Source organism: Sciurus vulgaris (assembly GCF_902686455.1).
Source record: "Sciurus vulgaris genome assembly, chromosome: 14".
In the NCBI taxonomy this organism is placed as follows: Eukaryota; Metazoa; Chordata; class Mammalia; order Rodentia; family Sciuridae; genus Sciurus; species Sciurus vulgaris.
This window is the reverse complement of record NC_136475.1, coordinates 87,634,308-87,659,386: the sequence shown is the minus strand read 5'-3', so window position 1 is coordinate 87,659,386 and position 25,079 is coordinate 87,634,308. Positions and strand designations below refer to the sequence as shown.

Genomic DNA, 25,079 nt, shown 5'->3' with positions numbered 1-25,079 from the left:
TCTTTCTCATGGCAAACACGCACAGAAAAGCATGCTGCATGGCATCAACAGCAAACTGATGAGGCTGCTGGGAGCCTGAGGCAACCTGTGGGAGCTCAGGCAGTCAAAGTGCCCCCAGTCACTAGAGGGCTGATAGGCGCCCAGCATTCCTACAGTAGGCAAGCTGCTACTCACAGTTAAGAAACTCTGGTTTGCTATATCTCAAAATCAGAAATATGAGGAATATCTATTAATTAAAATAGAGCAACTTGATAAAGTCTAAATTCCATGTGGATTTTTAAGTCACTGTTCAAGACAAAAAAGAGCAGACTGAATGACTATAAATGGCATGGAAAAAGAGTCCAAACCAGTTGCAATCCACATTTAAGACATTCTCAAATGGCCTATCTTTTATAAAACAATAATTGAAAAATATCAAAGTGGAACCAAATAGCTTCTATTTCAGTTTACAGACTCTGCGATATGTAGTTTCAAAAATGCATTAACAACAATCTGGGCTCCTGTTCTCCAGGCACACACATGAAATGTCATTTGGCATATGGGAGTTATTCCCATAAAGATGAGTCAGATAATAAGCAAATGATCATTACCTCACATTATATGAAATGGAAAGAAGCCATTAATGCAGCATTAAGGTCATAAATTCACACATTTGGAAGCCAACAAAATAAAACATTAGTTCTTAAGGCATTATCTCATCTATGCTGCCGCATTAACTGTATACTCTAAAAATTTTAACAAATATTGTAATTTGTATGAAATACAGAACCATTAAGCTTCCCATTTTCATGTTAACTTGTAGATTTCTCAGTTTACTTACTAGCTAAGAGCAAGTTTCTAATGCCAACACTCCAAAGAACCCTGTTATGTCTGAATCTTCCAACATTTTGAGCAAGCTCCTCAGAAGCCTACCTCAGGGTCCCTATGCCCACCACCCAGCTAAAGGCTACACCGGAAAATATTCAAGTGAAACCCACATTGTTCTTCTAGGGACTTTTTGATCCATGTAAGCCAATAAGGTCTACTTTTAAAAGCACTGGTGAGGAAACTTTCAGAAAATCCTACAGCTCTAAACTTTAGACATTCGCACTTATAAACACTACCTCTTTATGCTATTCTGAGAAGGATATTATGCTACCCTTACTGTTCCATTCATGGTATGTGTACACATTGGTATACACTAGGAATAAAAAACCATGAATACCATGACAATTACTCATAAATGTACAGAGATGTATATAGTACACATACTGTAACACAAAATACTTTCATGTATTTATTTCTAAAATTAATCAACAGGAACTAAGCACATAAACTGTGTTCCTACATTCATTAGTAAAAATCATTTGACTAGTTCCCAAGTATCATTAACCCTTGCTTGATAAGGTCAAAATTCATGTGCCTACTATGTGCCTACCATGTATCGGGCCTCAGTCTAACCAGTAAGAATCTTTCTTAAAAGTGAAGGCAGGAGCCCTGCCTTCAAAGAACTTACAGTCTAACTGGGAATCAGACAAGCAGATCAACGATTAAAGGAAAACAGACGAGGTTGATTACCCAGTTGTAGACACAGATATAGATATAGGCCCCAGAGAAACAAGAGGCATAAATGGTGAAGGCAGAGAGAAAAGGCTTCCCACAAAAAAGCTGATGCTGGACCTTACACACAGGACTGACATACAGTTCAATGTAAAGGTGGGAACTCTAGACAGAAGGAACCACCTGTAACAAGGCATGAAAAGCACAACGAAGAGGGAAAGTTCAATAGACATGTGGACACTACAACACAGGCCACGAAGCAGGGACTCTCACAGAAGACAGGCCAACTGTGAAAGGTCTTGTATCCTCAAGTAGAAAATATGAATTGTTCTCCACAGTCAATATCAACAATTGAGATTGTAGGTAGAATCACAGTAATAATATTTTAACATGTCCTAAGTACTTCTTATGTGTCAGACATTGTGAGAAGTTTTATACACTTTGTGTTGTAATTTGTCCACAACTCAATCCACAAAATTAAACACTACACTACAGATAAAATCGAGGCTCACAGAACGTGTCTGCTTTCCATCACTGTGACAAAATGAGAGTCAACTTATGAGAAGGAAATATTTATTTTAAGTCATGGTTTCAGAGGTTTTTCATTCAAAGTCACTTGGCCCTGTTTCTTTGGGCCTCTGGTGAGACAGAACATCATGGCAGGAAACATGCGGGTGATGAAGCCGATCTGTTCAGCTCATGGAATCCAAGAAGCAAAAGGAAGGGATCAGGGTCCCAATATCCCCTTCTTGGGCAAACCCCCAATGACCTAACTTCCTTCCACTAGAACCCACCTCCTAAAGGTTCTACCAACTCCCAATAGCACCTCCCAATAGGCTAATGCCCAAACCTTCAACATGAGACTTTGGGAGACATTTAAGTTCCAAATCACAACAGAGAGGTAAAGGAACTATCCAGTCATAGAGCAAAATATAAGGGATAACCTGATAGACTCCTCCTTTTAAAATGATCAGTTTGGGGCTGGGAGATAGAGCTCAATGGTGGAGTGCCTGCTTAGCTTGCAAACAGCCCTGGATTTGATCCCTAGCATCCACCAAGCGGGGGGAAAAAGAAAAAAATCAGCTTGTCAGGGAATGTAAAGTGTGGATTAGGGAAGGGCACTGAGAAGGAAACCACATCAGCCAAGTGTTGCAAGAAACCAAGTGTTAAGAACCTGAACTAGGACCGTGATGCTAGGGTGCAGAAACGGGAGACAAAAGCCAATTAACCAGATTCGAGGGCTTGGTACAGCCTGACTCTTCTCCACTGCAGCACTTGGTACAACTTCAGTGCAACACTTGTTCTCATTCTTCCTTGATGGACTGTAAACTCTCAGATCTAGGAGTCTATATCATCATCTCCATTGTACATATAGTGCCTAAGACAGTACCTGGGACATAGAATTAATTATTTGTCAAAGAAAGAAGGAAGACAAAAATTCTAGCTTTCTGGCTTGGGTGACCCAAGGATAATGGTACTACTGATCATCCAGGGAACAGAGGAGAAAAAAACAGATTATAAAAGGAGATATACACTGAGCAGAGTGGCACACGCCTGTAATCCCAGCAGCTCAGGAGACTGAGGCAGGAGGATTGCAAATTCAAAGCCAGTCTCAGCAAAATCCAGGCACTAATCAACTCAGTGAGACCTGTCTCTAAATAAAATACAAAATAGGACTAGGGATGTGGCTCAGCGGCCGAGTGCCCCTGAGTTCAATCCCTGGTACCAAAAAATAAAAATAAAAAAGGTGTACATTTTTATAAATATGTAGAAGTGTTACATTTGCTATTGTTACAAAATACATTATGTGTAAAAATAACTCCACAGGAACATTATTTCATCCACAATATGTGTGAAATTGCATAAGAATGACTGACATAATATGGGAACTCAAAAGTTTTTAAAATATTTAATCATTAATTTCCTGTACACACTTAGGTGGCTGAGAATGACGAAAGTGAGAGGGAAACGGCCCTAGGCTACCAAAGGTGCATTTGACAACAGCTCAACATCACCGTTCCCATGAGGAGGGGAACCCTCTGTTAGCACCACTGTGTAGATTCCAAAACTGATGCTTCCCTCCTCCTCACTCTTTCACTGTCAAAGACTGTTTTGATATAAAATAACTCTACTATTTCTTTCAAGTAAATGAGAAAATGCATGCAAAGCACCGCATACAGAGTCTGGCACATAGTAAGAACACTCTCACATTGTTCATCAACACAATGACTATGATTATCATCAGTGATTCCTACAGCTATGGCACTGTTTAACACAATGTTAGACGAGGAACCACAGGACCTATAAGCAAATGTAGGAAAAGACACATTTACCTAGTACTCTCAATTATTTGCCTCCAGTAAGGTTCCCTCTGCCTTTTCAAGCACTGCTTCTGCAAACTAAACTCCCAACCACTATCCCCAGCTTCGGCTGACTTCCCATTCTTGTGTATGTGTGTTTGCAAACTGGCTTTACTTTTTAAATTTTTATTGATGCATTATAATTATACGTAATAGGATTCACTATGCCATATTTGTACATGCACATAATTTGATCAATGTCATTACCCAGTACCTGCCCTTTCCCCTCTCCTTCTCCCTCCTCCTAATCTGCTCCCTCTATTCTATTTCAATTGATGCGTAATTACATATCTAAGCAGGATTCACTGTAGTACATTCATACTTGGATTCAGCATTCTTTGGCACATTTTTGTTCTGCAGTACTTCCTATGTCCTCCCTCCTCCTTCCTTCTACTCTATTGCTCTCCCTTCTATTTTCATGAGATGCCTTTTCTTTCTTTAATTTCTTTTTTCTTAAATTCCTTTTCTTTCTTTAATTCCTTTTCTTTTTTCCCTCTCTCTGACTTTTTTCCTTTCTCTCTGGGAGAGAAAACATTCAAACCTAGACTTCAAGTCTGGCTCATTTCATTTAGTAAGTTGTTCTCCAGTTCTATCCATTTTCCTGCAAATGACATAATTTCATTCTCCTTTATGGTTGAATAAAACCCCATTGTGTACATATACCATATTTTCTTTATCCATTGACAGGTACCTAGGCTGATTCCATAACTTGGCTATTGTGAATTGCATGGCTATAAACATTGGAAAGTATGTATCACTATAATATACTGATTTTAGTTCTTTTGGATAAACACCAAAAAGTGGGATAGCTGGGTAATGTGATGGTTCCCTTCCTTGACTGTGAGCAATCTCATACTGCTTTCTTTCTAAAGTGGTTGTACTAATTTGAACTGATTTCTCATTCTTAAAACTGCTTTCCAAAGATCACTTTTCTTCAACACTCTGTTATCTCTGGGACTCGGAGCAACCACTGGGGCTCTGGTGGCTGCCCAGGGGAGGAGCAGCGAGGAGAGCTGTGTGGACTCAGAACACCGAAGCCTGCCCTGAGGAGGAGGAGGAGGAGCGTGGCCGCTTGGATTCGGAGTGGCTATACCAGAGCTACAGGCGGTTGACAGAGGAGAAGCCGGGCGGCGAGCTGTTTGGACTCAGACCACTTCTGAACACCGGGGCCTGCCCGGAGAAGTAGGAGGAGGAGGAGGAGGAGGAGGAGCGCGGCAGGTCGTTTGGACTCGCAGTGACTGCATTAGAGCTCCAGGCGGCTGCTCAGAGGAGAAGGCGATTGGTGAGTTGTTTGGACTTAAAGCGACAGCTCCTGAACACAGGGGGTCTGCCTGGAGGAGACGCGCGGTAGGTCGCTTGGTCTCGAGTGGCCGCACCAGAGCTCCGGGCAGTTGCCCAGAGGACGCGTGCAGCGGGTCACGTGGATTCAGAGCCATTCAGAGTGACCGCTCCTGAACACCCGGGGGGTTACCAGGAGGAGGAGGAGGAGGAACGGGGCAGATCATTTCGACTCGGAGTGATTGATTGCCCAGGGCTACGGGTGGTTGGTGGGAGGAGGCACACAGTGAGTTGCTTGGACTCCTAGTGACCGCACTGGAATACTGGGTGGCTGTCTGGAGGAAGAGGTGTGTGGCGGGTCTCTGGGACTCAGAGCGATTGTACGGGGCCCCAAGTGGCTGCTCAGAGGAGGGGCCGCATAGCCAGGCGATTAGGTGCACAGCAGGGTCCCAGGATCTAGGAGGCTTCTTGGTGGAAGAGCCACTCAGAGACACGCTTAGGGGCGCAACGAAGGTTCCAGGACTGTGGGCAGATTCTCTGAGGAGGGGCAGCCTAAGGAGAGTCATCTGCGAAGGGTGAGGCTCCCAGGCCCAGGAGGTAGGGCCGGGCCCCTGGAAACTTTGCAGAGGAAGGCAGCCCAGCCCAGGCGGTAGCTGTAAATTGAGGGGAACCTCTAGGAGGGAACTGACCAACAAGACCTCCCCACCGGGTGAGTCTTCCCTGCCGGGTGAGGTTTCCCCACAAGGACGGTAAAACCAGAGACTCAGGCCCAAACAGGCCTTGCCTCAGCCCGCAGTCTAGTTCCCCTTTGGATGATCATTGGTCAACAAGTGGAGGCACCTCTGCCCACTAGCAGGGAATATACCCCACCTGAAGGCCATCACTCCTAGAGAGGCAGCTTCCTTGTGGAGCACTGCATTATCAACTTCCTCCAAGACATCAGCCTACTGAAGGCTAAGAGGGGATATATATAGAAATCTTCAGGGACATTGTAAGTCAATAGAGGAAACCTACAATATCTCAGTGGTCCACTGATACCTGAACAATATGAGAAAACAAGGAAAGAAAATGCTGCAAACATATCTAGATGTTACATCAATAAAACCCAATGACAGCATGGCAGAAGAAATGACAGAAAAGGAGTTCAGAATGTACATAATTAAAATGATCAGGGAAGCAAACGATGAGATGAAAGAGCAAATGCACACACTGAATGATGAGATGAAAGAGCAAATGCAGGCATTGAATGATCGCACCGATCGACAGTTAAACGAGCAAATACAGGAAGCAACAGATCATTTCAATAAAGAGTTAGAGATAATGAAAAAAAAACAAACAGAAATCCTTGACATGAAGGAAACAATAAACCAAATTAAGAACTCCATAGAAAGCATATCCAGTAGGATAGAACACCTGGAAGACAGAACCTCAGACATTGAAGACAAAATATTTAACCTTGAAAACAAAGTTGAACAAACAGAGAAGATGGTAAGAAATCATGAACAGAATCTACAAGAACTATGGGATATCATGAAAAGGCCAAATTTAAGAATTATTGGGATTGAGGAAGGCTTAGAGAAACAAACCAAAGAAATGAACAATCTATTCAATGAAATAATATCAGAAAATTTTCCAAATCTGAAGAATGAAATGGAAAATCAAGTTCAAGAGGCTTATAGGACTCCAAATACACAAAATTACAACAGACCCACACCAAGGCACATTATAATGAAAATACCTAACATACAAAATAAAGACAGAATTTTAAAGGCTGTAAGAGAAAAGAACAAAATTACATATAGGGGGAAACCAATACGGATATCAGCAGATTTTTCAATCCAGACCCTAAAAGCTAGAAGGACCTGGAACAACATTTTTCAAGCCCTGAAAGGAAATGGATGCCAAAAAAGAATCTTATACCCAGCAAAACTTACCTTCAAATTTGACGATGAAATAAAATCCTTCCATGATAAACAAAAGCTAAAAGAATTTACAAAAAGGAAGCCAACATTACAGAACATTCTCAGCAAAATATTCCATGAGGAAGAGATGAAAAACAAAGAAGCATATCAGGAAAGGAAGGAATTATCCTAAAGGAATTGTCAAATAAAGGAGGAACCAAGTTGTGTCAAACAAATAAATAAATAAAATTTTAAAAATGAACCAAATGACCGGGAAACCAAATCATATCTCAATAATAACCCTGAATGTTAATGGCCTGAATTCATCAATCAAAAGACATAGACTGGCAGATTGGATTAAAAAGAAAGATCCAACAATATGTTGCCTGCAAGAGACTCACCTCATAGAAAAAGATACCCATAGACTAAAGGTGAAAGGATGGGGAAAAACATACCATGCACATGGACTCAGCAAAAAAGCTGGAGTATCCGTCCTCGTTTCCGATAATGTGGACTTCAAGCCAAAGTTAGTCAGAAGGGATAAAGAAGGTCATTTCATACTGCTTAAGGGAAGCATAAATCAGCAAGATATAACAATCATAAACATCTATGCCCCAAACAGTGGCTCACCCATGTATGTCAAACAAATCCTTCTCAATTTCAGAAACCAAATAGACCATAACACAATAATACTAGGTGATTTTAACACGCCTCTCTCACCACTGGACAGATCTTCCAGACAAAAATTGAACAAAGAAACCATAGATCTCAATAACACAATCAATAATTTAGACTTAACGGACATTTATAGAATATACCATCCAACCAAGAGCGAATACACTTTCTTCTCAGCAGCACATGGATCTTTCTCTAAAATAGACCATATATTATGCTATAAAGCTAATGTTAGCAAATAGAAGAAGATAGAGACACTACCATGTATTCTATCAGATCATAATGGATTGAAGTTAGAAATAAATGAAAGAGTAAAACACAGAAACTATTCCAACATCTGGAGATTAAACAATATGCTATTATATGATGAATAGATAACAGAAGATATTAGGAAGGAAATTAAATTCTTAGAGGTAAATGAGAACAAAGAAACATATCAAAATCTTTGGGACACTATGAAAGCAGTACTTAGAGGGAAATTTATTTCATGGAGCGCATTTAATAAAAGAAGTAAAACTCAACAAATAAACGACCTAACACTACAGCTCAAAGCCCTAGAAAAAGAAGAACAGACCAGCACCAAAAGTAGTAGAAGACAGGAAATAGTTAAACTCAGAGCTGAAATCAATGAAATTGAAACAAAAGAAACAATACAAAAAATTGACAAAATAAATAGTTGGTTCTTCGAAAAAATAAACAAAATTGATAAACTTTTAGCCACACTAACAAAGAGAAGACGAGAGAAAACCCAAATCACTAAAATTCGGAATGAACAAGGAAATATCACAACAGACAGGATTGAAATACAAAACATAATTAGAAGCTATTTTGAAAATCTATACTCCAACAAAATAGAAAATTTCGAAGACATCAACAGGTTTCTAGAGACATATGAATTGCCTAAACTGAACGAGGAGGACATACACAATTTAAATAGACCAATTTCAAGTACTGAAATTGAAGAAGTCATCAAAAGCCTACCAACAAAGAAAAGTCCGGGACCAGATGGGTTCTCAGCCGAGTTCTACAAAACCTTTAAAGAAGAGCTCATTCCAATACTTCTCAAAGTATTCCATAAAATAGAAGAGGAGGGAACCCTCCCAAACTCATTCTATGAAGCCAATATCACACTGATACCTAAACCAGACAGAGACTCAAGGAAAGAAAATTTCAGACCAATGTCCTTAATGAACATCGACGCAAAAATTCTTAACAAAATTTTAGCAAATCGCATGCAAAAACATTAAAAAGATAGTGCACCATGATCAAGTGGGTTTCATCCCAGGGATGCAAGGTTGGTTCAACATCAGGAAATCAATAAATGTAATTCACCATGTCAATGGACTTAAAGTCAAGAATCACATGATTATTTCAATAGATGCAGAAAAAGCATTTGATAAAATACAGCACCCCTTCATGCTTAAAACACTAGAAAAAATAGGGATAGTGGGAACATTCCTTAACATTGTAAAGGCCATTTATGCTAAGCCCATGGCTAATATCATTCTAAATGGTGAAAAACTGAAAGCATTCCCCCTAAAAACTGGAACAAGGCAGGGATGCCCTCTTTCACCACTTCTATTTAACATCGTTCTTGAGACTCTAGCCAGAGCAATTAGACAAACCAAAGAAATTAAAGGGAAACGAATTGGAAAAGAAGAACTCAAACTATCTCTGTTCGCTGATGACATGATTCTATATTTAGAGGAACCTGGAAATTCCACCAGAAAACTCTTAGAACTCATAAGTGAATTTAGTAAAGTAGCAGGTTACAAGATCAATGCTCATAAATCCAATGCATTTTTATACATAAGTGATGAATCTTCAGAAAGAGAAATTAGGAAAACTACCCCATTCACAATAGCCTCGAAAAAAATAAAATACTTGGGAATCAATCTCACAAAAGAGGTGAAAGACCTCTACAATGAGAACTATACAACACTAAAGAAAGAAATTAAAGAACACCTTAGAAGATGGAAAGATCTTCCATGTTCTTGGATAGGAAGAATTAATATTGTCAAAATGGCCATACTACCTAAAGTGCTATACAAATTCAATGCAATTCCAATTAAAATCCCAATGACGTACCACACAGATGAAATTCATCTGGAAGAATAAGAAACCCAGAATAGCTAAAGCAATCCTCAGTAGAAAGAGTGAAGCAGGGGGTATTGCAATACCAGATCTTCAACTCTACTACAAAGCAATAGTAACAAAAACGGCATGGTATTGGTACCAAAATAGAAAGGTAGATCAATGGTACAGAATAGAGGACACGGACACAAACCCAAATAAATACAATTTTCTCATACTAGACAAAGGGGCCAAAAATATGCAATGGAGAAAAGATAGCCTCTTCAACAAATGGTGCTGGGAGAATTGGAAATCCATATGCAACAGAATGAAACTAAACCCATATCTCTCACCATGCACGAAACTAAACTCAAAATGGATTAAGGACCTCGGAATCAGACCAGAGACCCTGCAGATTATAGAAGAAAAAGTAGATCCAAATCTTCACCTTGTTGGTCTAGGATCAGACTTCCTTAACAGGACTCCCATAGCACAAGAAATAAAAGCTAGAATCAACCACTGGGATAGATTCAAACTAAAAAGCTTTCTCTCAGCAAAGGAAACTATCAGCAATGCGAAGAAAGAGCCTACAGAGTGGGAGAATATCTTTGCCAATCATACTTCAGATAGAGCACTAATCTCCAGAATCTATAAAGAACTCAAAAAACTCTACTCCAAGAATTCAAATAATCCAGTTGACAAATGGGCCAAGGAAATGAATAGACACTTCACAGAAGAAGATCTACAAGCAATCAACAAACATATGGAAAAATGTTCAACATCTCTAGTAATAAGAGAAATGCAAATCAAAACCACCCTAAGATTCCATCTCACCCCAATTAGAATGGAGATTATCAAGAATACGAGCAACAACAGGTGTTGGCGAGGATGTGGGGAGAAAGGTACACTCATACATTGCTGGTGGGGCTGCAAATTAGTGCAGCCACTCTGGAAAGCAGTGTGGAGATTCCTTAGAAAACTTGGAATGGACCCTCCATTTGACCCAGCTATCCCACTCCTTGGCCTATACCCAAAGGACTTAAAATCAGCATACTACAGAGATACAGCCACATCAATGTTCATAGCTGCTCAATTCACAATAGCCAGACTGTGGAACCAACCTAGATGCCCTTCAATTGATGAGTGGATAAAGAAACTGTGGTATATATATACAATGGAATATTACTCAGCCATAAAGAATGATAAAATTATGGCATTTGCAGGCAAATGGATGAAATTGGAGAATATTATGCTAAGTGAGATAAGCCAATCTCAAAAAGTCAAAGGACGCATGATATCGCTAATAAGTGGATGATGACACATAATGAGGGGAGGGAAGGGTTAGTGTTAGGGTTAGGGAGGGGGGCAAGTATGGAGGAAGGAAGCACTGTATAGAGGGAAAAGAGGGGTGGGAGGGGTGGGGGTAAGGGAAAAAATAACAGAATGAATCAAACAACATTACTCTATGTAAATTTATTATTACACAAATGGTATGCCTTTACGCCATGTACAAACAGAGAAGCAACATGTATCCCATTTGTTTACAATAAAATAAAAAAAAAACTTAAAAAAAAAAAACTCACTGCAAACTGCTGCTTCCTTATTAGTTTTGTCTGTTTCTAATTAAATATTTGATTGCCTCACAGAGGACCACACCCTTTTGCCCACAATCAGATCTCAAGTATCCAGTAAAACATTTCATGCACATTAATTGTATTCAGTAAATTTTTGCTGAATATATCTAAGAATGATTAAATCCCAGACTTTTTTACTAGTCTGTATCAGACCAAATCTTGACATAAATATTTCTCCACTGATCCAAAATAAAAAACTACACTTAAATACTTTATCCCCAAAATGACAGACTTTTTAAAACAGTTAAATTTTGAATTCTTCCAAAACACATATCTTAAATATTTAAGGCACATAAGAAAAATCAGTTACATTTTTAATTATTTTAAGTCATAATAATCCTTGTTAATATCTAATATTTATTCTGAGTCTTAGGAAACATTATAAATTATCATAGACATAAAATTTTCATTTTGTAATTTTGTAAATTCTTACCTTGACATTTCCCAATAATGGAAGTAAAGTCATCTTTGGCAGACCTGTAAAATATGTACAAAGATCAAGATAACAGTTTTATCTTAAGGATACTACTGTGTAAATCTATAAAATACTATAGATACTACACACCAGGCAGCTTCTCCATACAACACTAAATCATTCCTTCTTTCACAGAGATAGTGTTATGCCACATATGAGCTTCTTTTTTTGGTGACAGTATTTTCTTCCAGCCTTCTTATGAAATCGGAAAAAGGGCAACAACATGAATACAATAGTATAGAACAAATGAATTTAAACATGCTCTTTTAATGTAACAGAAATATCTGGCCCCCATTGCCAAAGGTTCTGATTCATTAAACTTGAGCTGAGCAAGGTGGCGCACACCTATAATCCCAGCTACGCAGAAGGCTGAGGCAGGAGGATGGAAAATTTGAGGCCAGCCTGAACAACTTAGACCCTGACTCAAAATAAAATAAAAAGGGCTAGGGGTATAGCTTGTGGTAGAGTACACAGCACACTCAAGGTCCCAAGTTTGATCCCTAGAGTCAAGGGGAAAAAATATATACATGATGGGGCCCAACACCTAAATCTTCACAGATTGATCCTAGTTAATAATCAGTACTTTCCATCTATTACAAAGTTTTATCACTACAAAAGAAAAATTCTTATTTTAATAAATCAAATGGCCTAAACAGATCACCAGTGACCTACTTAAAAATCTGTAATCTTGAAATACATATTGGAGTACTGTATCATAAAACATGTTCAAAAATGAAAATGATAAATCTTTTTTTAATATGTTCTTTGGGTATAGATGGACAGAATACCTTTATTTATTTATCTATACGTGGTGCTGAGGATTGAACCCAGGGCTTCACACATGCTAGGCAAGTGCTCTACCACTGAGCCACAAACCCAGCCCGAAAAATGATCTTTAGAAGATAATTTACTAACAATTACCCAAAACCTTCATGTCTATAGCATTTGACCCAACAATTCTACTTCTATAAAATTGTCCCTGGGAAATTACAGATATATACAGATGTTGAGGAAATTAATGCAGTCTCATTTAAAATAGAAAAATATACCCAGAAGATTAATTAAATTTTGCTATGTACATGCAGTGAAATATTATGCAATTACATAAGTGACATGGAAAGATGTTCACATTAATTTTAAAAGGTTATCCAGAAATAAAGAATACAAATTAAAGAATGAAAATTAAATTTATAAATTATAGAAGCAATTCATGAGTCACTATAAAATAGAATATATAATATTATTCCACCAAATATATATATTAAATACACACATAGAAAAGGATCAAAGGACATGCACCAAAATATTAATAGTAGGCAATTCTAGTTAGTAAAAAAAATAGGTAATTTGTAGTTCCTTCTCTCTACTTTACTGTATTTTCTACTATCCTTAATATACTCACTAAATATCAGTTGCTATATTTGCTGGGGGAAAAAAAGGCAGGAAGCTATAATCTGGTTTTGTCGAACCTTAATAGAATTTATTCACCTAAAATAGTTATGCAAATCTTGGGGGTGAGAGAATTTATATGCTTTTTTTCTATAACAGTCCTTTACTTTAATGCTTTCTGTTGTGTTCTAAGATAGCTTCTAATTAGTTCCTATTTTATAACAGCCCATAATCATAACGAATTATTATTTCACTACTTAGGAAATAAAGAAACCCATATTAACCAATTCTAATCCATAGCTGCAGACAAATTACAAATTAAAGAAGCAATTCACAACAAATGTTTCACCATCCATGGGCAAGCCCCACACAAGCAAGTTAAGTGTGTCACACTAGAACAAATGATTAAAGTCATTTACCACTGACTACAATAAAACTATGAACAGCAACTCAAGTTCAACTGCAAAAGGCAGAGCTGTCTCTCCAAAATTAAACTGGTATAGCTTTTCATTTTTTTTCCTCAAAAACCATTTCTTTATATCTGCTTCCTAATATCAAATAATGGTGAGATACTAAGAATTCTTTCCTATTCTAATCTAAGTAACAAATATTCACTAAATACCTAGAGTACTTATTACTACTAGGTCAATCTTGCATTGCGCATGTCCTTTACTATGGTAGAAAGGATGAATATGGAATAGAACGAACAAACGTCCTTAAAATTTAAAGATGAGCACTAGTCGTAAGTTCATGTTTGGAATCTTCCTTCCCTTTTTCTTTGCTGATCATTCTACATCTTTGCTCAAATACACCGCCTTTTAGGTTACCGCAAAGTCAGCTTATGTGTTCCTGTATTTATTCAACAAAAGCAAATGAACACTAACTCTGAGTAATGCAAGGCATAAGCAGCTATGCCCTCTCAGTCCAATTTTCCTATTCCACTTGCAAACACAATGCTTTCTTCACTGAACTATTAATCCCAAGGTATATTCATGAAAATATAACAAGCTGGGAAAAGGACAAGAGTCTCAGCCTCCAAGGAACATAATGTAACTGGAACTGCAGACTCCAAATCCAATCCGTCCTAAGTTCCTGGTATATGGAACACACTGAAGTTGTGCAAAGCAGTAGTCCTAATACAATGGGAAAGCACACAAGCATTCATGGCTGAGCACAACATAATTGAAATGTAATACAGATTTGTGGCTAAGAGCATAAACACAAACTGGCAAGTTATTCAACTATATTGTGCCCACTTCATTATGGAAATAGGGGAAAATATCAATACCTAAAACCTCACAGGGCCAAGATTAAATGAGTAAACGTGTATAAAGTACTTATGATAGCACCCACTATTAGCATCTTATCATTAAGAGTAGAAAAAAGTGAAAAATGTGTTATCAAAGGTACTCAAAGGAGAGATGATTAACCAATTTATGAAAGAAGGTGGAGACTAATAAAGGGTATGTTACCAAAGGCTTCCTAATGGAGTTCGCTTTTCACCACATAAGCCTTAAGATATAGTATATATATTTGCAAATTATCTTTTCATCCAATGTTTTTAACAATTTCCATGAAATTGTTGGTCAAATGATCCCTCCCAGGCTTAAATACTTATCGTGACCACACACACACACACACACCCAGACTCTATAATGCCTAAAGTCATTTCATCAGTATTTTCCTTTCATGGAAAAAAGTGGAAATAAGTCCTACTAACTGATATTTTTAAGTGAGTCACACTATGAGAACATTCCTCTAAAAGACACATTTCACATTACTGCAACAAATGGAATATGAGGTGCTAGCCCATTCCTATGAACAATGTAAAATCAAACACTGTTTGATGCTTAATGATGCAGGCATGGTGGCACACACCTGTAATCCTAGTGGCTCAAAAGGCTGAGGTAGGAGGATTCCAAGTTTGAAGCCAGCCTCAGCAACTTAGCAAGGTCCTAAGCAACTTAGTGAAACCCTCTCTCAAAATAAAAAGGGCTGGGGATGTGGCTCAGCAGTTAAGCACACTTGGGTCCAATCCCTGGTACACAAACACACAACACACACCCACACACACCACAGACCTGCCCATAAAGTCACATCAAGTTAAGGAATTTGTTTTTGAATGGCCATCATCACTGGCCCTCATTCTATCCTGATGGTTTTAAAAGGGATTTCCATTTGAAGTCAATGCCCAGAGGCAGACAGATCTGTTTTCCACCCCTACCCCCCATATATGAAAAGTCCAATTCTGAATACACAAAGAAAAAAAAAAAAAATCAAACAAAAAGATAAAAACAGTGTAATTACAACTGAATGATCATTAATACCACTTTTGTTAAGAAAAATGAAGTAGCAGGAAAATCTTCTGACTGATATGTGGACCTAAAGATCTTGAAAATTGTTTTTGCTTTATTTTCAGGAACCAAGAATTAGGCCTTTCCTGGAAAAAGGAGTAACCTCAATTTTAGATATGCCATGCATTTAATTTGCTGCTTCAAATTTCCCAAAGAATGAACTAGTTTTTCTTAATTGTTATAATTTTATTTCTTTTACAATTAATGTAATATTTAAAAATGAAATATCTAGGAAACCTAACTTAGAGAAGACTTTCAGCATCAAGTAATATGTGACCTTGGTCTTTCACATACCTGAACTTGACATACAGCTTGTGCCAGCAGAAAAAAGCTGTCCCACTTTTTTTTTACACTTCCCCGACTAGCTGATAGAGCAGTAACTAGACAAACAAGAGTGATTTCCAGAGTCTAGAAAATAAGACGTATTTACTGTGAATATAAAACTTCTCAGGAGACAGCAGAGTAGTCTGGGGAAGTCAAAAGATGAGTAAACTACTCTGAGAAAGCATCACTCGTAAGTTGGCATTTGACATTTCACAAAATTAAGTGACTTAACAGTAAAATACTTACAAATATCCTTCACTTAAAAAGATTAAGAATCTTATTTATCAAGTAAAATTTTACTCAAAGGAAATTTTACATATAAATACTATTAACAATTACCTTATCTCTACACACTGATCTTGAACAGCAGCCAAAAGCTTTCCATTGCTTTTATGAGGGAGGGAAAAAAAAAAACTATTATGAATATTTGTCAGTCTTCAACACAGATGGAATTATTTTAAGTTAAAAATCCTTTTTAATTTTTTTTTTTTGCTTCAATTATTCATCTTTTGACCTTACACTTAGATGAGTACCTAGGTACAAAAGCAGAGAAAATGATTTCAAATAGTTTGAATTAACATTTAAATAATACTGATCATAGGTAACAAGGGGAATTTACATATCAAAATCAAGAATGAAAGCTATAAGGACCCTAAAATTAATGCCAATAATGAAACTTAAGAGCTAATCCAGATACAAAAACATTATATGAATTCAGGGGCCATGGCCCACACCTGTAATCCCAGCAGCCAGGAGCAGAGACAGGAGGATCACGAGTTCAAAGCTAGCCTCAGCAAAATGAAGACGCTAAGCAACTCAGAAAGACCCTATCTCTAAATAAAATAAAAAATAAGGCCGGGGATATGGCTCAGTGGCCAAGTGTCCCTGAGTTCAATCCCCAGAACACCCCCCCAAAAAAAAATGAATTTTACACATCTTACCTTGCAAGTACCAAATGCCAGTTTATCTGTTTATTAACCAATCGAATCAGTCCATCAGGGAGCAAAAAGGGTACAGGGCTGAAACCAAAACACATCAGTTACTTAATATCTAATCATGAAAACCATATATAAGTAGATAAATATTATAAATACACAGGTATCTAAATAGGGATTTTTTTCCCATTAGAACATAAAATTTAAACATCAACACAAAACTGAAAGTTACTAATTTGATATCTGAAACTTGACCACATACATTTCTCTATTTCCAGAAAACATGGTGTGTGTTCAAAGGTATAGATTTCACCCTTTTCAGGAAATGGGTATCTAGGATACCAATAAAACAGCAGAGTGAGAGTGAGTTTATGTCAAACCCTTTCTGCTACTAAAACCTACAAATTCAGGCTCAATGAAAACAAATTCCAATATAAAGTTAAACTCACAAAGTAGAAAGAGAAATTTCCAAGTAGTAGCAATGAAAAGGTAACCGAAAGCTAGAACTGAGCAAGGGAAAAAGAGCAGAACCCCAACCAGGATTAGCTACACACAACAGGAAACAGCAATTGGATCAGAGAGGACTGGAGTTAGAAGAGAGATGCCTCCCAGAGTCACGGTGATCAAGAGGTTGGTCCAACAATGAAAAAATAAGGGCCCAAAAACTTAAAGGACCCTCATCTGCCTGGAACTCTAGTCTGTGAAAGATGAGTATGAATCTATCAAAAATCAAACCCCCAAAGCTGAGGATGTAACTCAGTGGTAGAGCTCTTGTCTAGCACATGCAAGGCCCTGTGCTTGATCACCACTATCATAAAAAAATGTAAAAAATAAAAGCTTGGGGCTGGGGAGATAGCTCAGTCAGTACAGTGCCTGCCATGCAGCACAAAGCCCTGGGTTCGATCCCAAGCACACAAAAATAAATAAATAAATAAATAAAAGTGCGAGCCTACACTAAATGCAAGATCAGACTACAATTTCACTTTACTCATGATACAGAAATCCCCAAGCATAAATTCACTTTAAAACCATTCACAGAAGACAGGAAACGATCCATGACCAATGAATTAGACAACAAATCTGAGGGATACCTGAATGTTGGGGGCTGTGCCATGTTGATCACATCGGCAGTGAGGAGGTTAATTGACATAAGCACACTCAGGTGATTTTATCATCCAGGCACACAATGTATGCGCATGTGTTCTCCAGCACTAATTGCCTGCTTGGAGCATATCGCCTAATCTTTGCGTAAGAGGCGTGGCCCTGCTCTCCGCCTCCTGGAGGTGATATAAGCATAGGCGGAGCGAGACACAGCAGACAGCAGCCATTAGCAGAAAAGCAGTAGAAGACTCACGCACAAAAGCAGCTAGACGCGCGGCAGCAGCTAGTAGGGAAAAGCGGCGGCAGCAGCCAGAAGAAAGAACACAGCAGCTAGTAGGCACGAACAGCAGCCATTAGCAGAAAAGCAGTAGAAGAAGACACAAAACACGAAAGCAGCTAGGAAACGCGCGATGGCAGCTAGTAGGGAAAAGCGGCACAGCAGCTAGCAGGCAGCAGCAGAAGGCAAATCGCAGAACGGAGAACTGAGACGCATCACTAAACCACCTTAGGCAAACGTACCCTTAGTTCACAGGATGCAGGCCGCACCAGTGGGAAGCAGCAGAACTTAAGTGAGGCGTAGCAAGTCTCTCTTCCTCTAAGCTCTAAGCAAAGCCTGTCCTTCTCTCAAGGTCTCTCTTAAGCAAAGTTTCTTTCTCTCTGATAAGCAAAGTCTCTCTCTCTCTCCTCTCAAAGCAAGTAAACCTCATTTCCTCTATCCTCTATAAACAAGCAAGAAAGCAGCGCACTAAAGAGAAAGATAGAAGTGCCTCAGTTTCCACTCCAACACCCATAAGACCTGTGCAAGTTGTTGCTGCAGGCGGTGACAAATCCACAGATTTTGTACCGCAAAGAGCCAGCAACACCTGAAGAACTCAAAAAAACAGAAAATAATTTCTGATAAGATGATAGGTTTAAGAGAAAAAAAAAAAAAAGATTGTCATGTTGCTATTAAAATCTTGAACTGAAAAATATTGCACAAAAAAGAAAAGACACAGAAAACAGAAAATACAAAATGGTATTTTTAAACTAAAATATATACTTGGTGTATTTATGCTTATTTTTTAATATCAGGACAGTTACAGAAATATAATAAATGAAACATGAATATGAATCCATCTACACAGGATAATTTCCTCTGGGAGGGATGGAAAACGAAAAACATGGGGGAAGGACTTGAGATGTAACATTTTGCATAGAGTGGAAGGAATATCTGAAAGAAGATCAAATAAAAACTTCATGATGCATTCACAAGCTATACTATGATCAATATGGCTGTTATGGTTTAGATATGAGGTATCCCCCAAAAGCTCATGTATGAGACAATACAAGAAAGTTTAGAGGTGAAATGATCAGATTATGAGCTTTAATCTAACTAGTGCATTAATCCACTTGACTGGAATAACTGGATGGTAACTATAGGCAGGGAAGATGTGGCTGCAGGAGGTAAGTCTCTGGGACACCTATTTTGTGAGCTGAGTTTAGTCACATTCTGCTTCCAGGTGCCATGTCCTGAGCACTTTCCTCTGCCACACTCTTCCTCCATGATGTCCTGCCTCACCTCAGGCCCTGAGGAATGGAGTTGGCTATCTGTGACCTCTGAAACCATGAGGCCCAAAATAAAATTTTCCTCCTCTAATTGTTCTTGTCATGTCTTTTAGTCAGAGCAGCAAAAAAGCTAAAACATTGGCCAATTAAAGGAAAAAGACTTTCCATGAGAAAAGGAGACAGATATGTACTGGTGCCTGATATGAAGGGACTCACACAGGATAAGGATTGCATCAGAGTGAACTTTGAGTCTTCAAAAAATGAAGTCGGCAATGTGAGTAGACATATTCTCTGTCTACCCTAACCAGGGTGTTCAGGATACCTCCATATTCTCTTCTGTTTACCTACTCTTCCTCCTCACTCTCTCTACCTTATCACAGTCCTCAGGCCTGAAAAATATTTTTAAAGAACTATATAAATCTATATGTATATATACATACATATGTGCACACACATACACACACATCCATAGAGTTAAAAAAAAAAAAAAAAAAAATACTGTGGATCGAGTCCTAGAGAAAAGCAAAGGTCTCCTTTATACAAGTATATTATCTCTGGAGCTTTCAAGATTAGGAAAAAGCAATCTGTAATAAATAATTCTATAAACTAATTTCTACACATTTCTAGAATTGCATCTGAGAATACTTCTTCGTTCCTTTTAAAGTTGAAAATCAACACTATGCCAAAATATAGAATTAAAAAGTACATAAGAACTTCTCTGATACACAGCAACTGAATACTGACCTAAGACAGTGGATCTAACAATAAGAAGAAAACTGCTTTTTAAAAGATATGCAAGCCACACATCTACCATGCGTGTGTTCAAGATAATGCTGAGAACACTCAGATGAAGCAAAAGTCATCATGAGATATTCTTAATAATGACTAAGGAAACAAAAATTAACACGTCTATAGTCACAGTTTATGCCAAAATGTTTGAAATGTCTATTTTTGAAATTGGTTCACCTTAATGTCAGCGTTTGTATTATGAGCTGGGATTCAATTACTAAAATTTAAATCATAAGTAAGATAACATATGTATTTGAAGTCCATGCTGTCTCTCTGAAGAACTTAAGTCTCACCTGTACCAGATGTATTGGCGTAAAAATAATAAATGATCTGAAATAAAAAGAAACAACAAAGCCAAATGTAAATCAACTGTCCTTTAAGAATCATTTTCAAATTAGGTTTACAGGTGACAAATCTAAAATGTACTACAGACTGAGTCAGCACAAAACAAAACATTGAGAACACCATTCTTAAAATGAGAATAATCTAATATACACTAACTTTTACTAGGTCATATATTTGTTCATATTAAATTCCAAGTTTGTGTGATATTTAAACTTCACAATACTCCCCTAACAACAAAAAAAAAAGTGGTAAAAAAATAAAATCTAAGAACCTTCAATGAAACCATGAACTAGAAGTCATAGTAACCGCCCTTTAAAATCAGGCAAACTATTTATGTAAAAATTAAACCAAGACACCAGTTCACACTTTATAACAATGATATAAAACATACTAAAATGGGGAACCCATGGGGAGGAGATGTCTAATACAGTATTAAATAATCATTTGTACAATTCTTTTTAAAGTACATATGTGTGGTATATATATATATGTATGCACATACAGTTAGATATGTATCAATGAAGAAAAATCTGAAGAGTAACAGATTATCTTTCAGTTGTAAAATAAGGAAAAAATATTCTAATTTGTGATTATTTGTATTTTCTAAATTTTCTACAAATTTTTACTATTGTGCATATTTTCTAAAATTTCAAAGAAATTGTGATAATGAAAATTCTTCTTGTATCACAAGATAAAATGATAATTTCAACCACTGAACATCTTTGAAACTGAATCTTCTTATGAGGAGCTCATATCTCCCCAAAATAAGAATGGACTTTGGAAGCAGAATGGTCACGTTCAAAAAAAATAAAACCTCAAGCAAATTTCCTCAGCTAAAAACATAAAGGAATAACAGCACCTTCCCAGTACTATGGTAAAAGGACTCAATTAATAAAAGAAAGCCTCACAGTCCACTCAACAAGGATAGTGCTCAATTCTTTTTCAGACTCTTATTAGCTCACATGTAAAGACTGTCAGTAGTGGCATGAAGATATTTTTGACCAGTTGTATCTGAATCATTATCACTTAAAATGGTTTTTCAGTCTTTTCATCTTCAATATCCATAGTTTCTCAGAATCTGACAACTTTCTCTTCATTCCTTATAGAACACATCCACAACAGTTAAAACTAGGCTACACACTTACTCTAAACTGCATTAAAGACAAAAGTGTAGAAATACATATATATGCATGTGTACATAAAGACATGCAAAATTAAACTCATGACATGTATGTCAATTCCATCAGCTTCCACATCAATAGCCTAAAGAACACATTTTAATGGGCTGAGGTTGTGCCTCAGTGGTAGACAATGGATTTGATTCTCAGCACCACATATAAATAAAATAAAGGTACATCAACAACTAAAAAAAAAATTTTTAAAGAACACATTTTAAAAAGAACACCTAAGCTTTTAATATAGCAGTTGTAAATGAAATGGGGGAAAATTGTTAACTATATCACATATAGAAAAATAAATGAGCTATATTTACCTCTGATTGCTTTTGTGATGATAAATGATGCTCCATGCTTTCGGTTACCTCTAGGCTACAATTTGAAACAAACAAAAACAAATCCTTACATTTGAAACTGTTACAGTAATACAACTTGTCAACTTGTACTTAATTAGCACTCAGAATTGAGAACAATATTCAAAAACCTAGGGACTGAAACAATAGTATAATCAAGACTGGGTACAAGTGGAATAAAGGTGAGCCTGGCAGTAAAAAGCATAGGACAGTCGAAACAGCCTGAACCTTGTAAAAGAGCACAAGAACTGAGGCTGGAAACTTTCCAAATCAGAACACCAATTGAAATCAAGGACAAAGACCATGTTGTTGTTGGTTTGGGATAGTCTATGTGGGTTGGGTGCAGAAATCTAAAACAAGCTTTGCTTACAGGAAAAGTGGTCATATGGATTAATAAACGCATACTCCAAGGCAAATTCATTGAATATCTGTTGTATGTCCATAGAGGCAATGCTACTAACAAAACAGACATATAATTGCTCTATATAATAATTCCATTCCCTAAGTATAAACTGAACATTACTGAGTGTAGACTAAACACCAGGTACTACATATAATGAGTAAAATGTACTAAAGTACTATCAATAAAATGTGCAGGACAAGAACAGTAATTGCAGATTAATATTGTTTAAGAATACATAGAAGTCATTAGACTCAACAAACACAAAGTGATCATCAAGGCACAATTTAGGCCCCAGAAGACAGAAATATGAATGTGATGCAGTGGCCCTGTAAGAGCTTATAGTTCATCTCCTGACATCAACACATGTTGAAATAAAAAGAACCCAAAAAAGGCAGCAAAGTGCTATTAAAGTTTCAATATAGTTGAGTCTGTGCTTATTTTTCTGAAATCAATTTATAATAAGCATTCTGAAACATTATTGCAATTAACCATCAGTATTAAGGAGTGGAAATATTCTGTAGAACCAAAAGGTAGCCTAACAGCTACCTGACCGTAACCTACAAAGTATTTACATTGTTCAAAACAAATGGAAATAACGGGAAAAGTATTAGAAGAACTCTATCTACAAAAACATTATTCAAGACAAGCAGAAACTACAGTAAGACTGTTAATAGAGAAAAACTACACACTTTTAGGAAAGTGAGCTGTACAATAAGCTGACACTCAGAAAAGACACGGTAAAATAGGGTTCATATGAACTGGACTACATTACCCTTAATAATGGTCCTGTTTGATCTTGCTTCCTCCAATACAGTGACCCGCACTTGTTAGGCACTCAGTAAGTATCTGCTGAGTCAGGTTTGGTAGCACACGCCTTCCATCCCCGCCACTCAGAGGCTGAGGCAGGAGGATTTGCAAGTTTGAGGCCAGCCTCAGCAACTTGGTGAGACACTCTCAAAATAAAAAGGCTGAGGATTGAGCTCACTGGTGGTGCACCACTGGGTTCAATCCCCAGTCTCCCTCTCCCCAAAGTGTGTTGAATAAACGTGAACCAGGATCTTCACCTTGTGCCCGGGGAGGTCCTGCCTAGGAAACAACCGACAACCCCAGGGTCCAGTTCACAAGTCACCAACCACATAGAACTCCTTGCCCAGCCGGCGCCCAGCCGGGCCAGCTCTTCTCTCTCCACTCCCCGGGCACCCTGCTCGAACCGCTACCACGGAACAGGTCACACTGGCTGGCAGGAAAGTTTACTGGATTGTCTCCGGTCTAGACTGCAAGTTCCGTGAGAGCTGCTCCGCCCGTGTCCCCAGCACCTGGCGGAGCACCTGGGACGCGGGAACGACACGCAGCCAGTTAGTTAGCGTTAATTAGTTAACTAATTAATTAATTAGTTAGCGTTAACTAATGCTTCTTTACTGCAATAAAAAGGAGCGCGGCTCGGCCGCGCGGGGTCAGGAGTCGGACGCCGCGAGCCCCGCGGCCCCGGCGCCCGACGAGGCAGCCCAAACCCGCCCGCCAGCCCGCGGGAAGGGCGCGCGGAGCCCGCGCCGCGACCTCCCCTGAGGCCCGCGACCCCGCCCGGGGAGGGTCAGAAGTGCGCACTCCAAGCCCAGGAGGCAGCTCCGCGACCCCCGCCGGCACCCGGCCGTTGCCAGGGCGACCGCGCACGCCGCCGCGGCCGCCGAGCCCCCGCCCGACTCCGCTACGTGGCTCCCGCTGCGCCGCTCTGCCCGCGAGCGCCGGGACCACGCCGCCGCCGCCGCCGTAGAGGGGCCTGGCTCACCTGTACTTCCGTCTCGGGTGGCCACTCGGTGTTGACCAGCAGGTCATAAAGGATCGTCTCCTCCTCGCCCTCAGAAGTGCCCGCACTCGCAGCCAGCCCTGACTCGGGGGCCGCCATGTTCGCCCGGTCTGAACAGCCCAGGGAGTGTCGCTACGGCGTCCCGCACAGGACAAGCTTTGCTGGCCGCGGCCGCTTTTGATTCGCGGGGATAGGGAGACCGGAGAGTGGAATGAACTGGCCACCCAAAGGAAATGCTAGTAGGCATGACGAGGACCTTTGCGTCTGCAGTATGAGTTGGGTCCTGATCCCCTAGTTAATTTCTGCGTGAGAAGAGCCAAGTCATTGTTACCTTGTTTCCTATACAGTCAGCTTCTATAAAGCAGAAAAGGTCAAAGTAACTTTCAGTTGCTGGTGTTAATTTAGGTTTGATGAACTCATGGTTTTTAAATAAGTAAACGCCAAAAAAATAAAAATAATAATTGCCCAACTAAAAATTTTGAGCTAACGTTAGGCATCAGAAGCTCAAGAAAAGCAAGGAGGGCCAGAGGGTTTACAGGAGCTTCCTGGAGCAGGTGGGGCTTGCCCTGGGTCTTTATAGTAAATTGGAATCTAATGGAGAAGGTCGGAGGAAGGGATTTCAATTAG

The 25,079-nt window shown here is 38.7% G+C and overlaps 1 protein-coding gene across 1 annotated transcript in view; it reads right to left on the bottom strand.

Annotated features, from left to right (window-relative positions):
* Window positions 1-24,594, bottom strand: part of NBAS (NBAS subunit of NRZ tethering complex) — a 343,098-nt gene extending 318,504 nt beyond the window's left edge. The window contains exons 1-6 of the mRNA XM_079111365.1: window positions 24,435-24,594; window positions 22,210-22,264; window positions 20,666-20,702; window positions 16,944-17,021; window positions 16,342-16,389; window positions 11,894-11,937 (exon numbers count right to left, since the gene is read on the bottom strand). Of these exons, the coding sequence (XP_078967491.1) occupies window positions 11,894-11,937; window positions 16,342-16,389; window positions 16,944-17,021; window positions 20,666-20,702; window positions 22,210-22,264; window positions 24,435-24,551 (379 nt within the window). The 5' untranslated portion in view covers window positions 24,552-24,594. The remainder of the gene's footprint in view (window positions 1-11,893; window positions 11,938-16,341; window positions 16,390-16,943; window positions 17,022-20,665; window positions 20,703-22,209; window positions 22,265-24,434) is intronic.
* Between the last annotated feature and the right edge of the window lie 485 nt (window positions 24,595-25,079).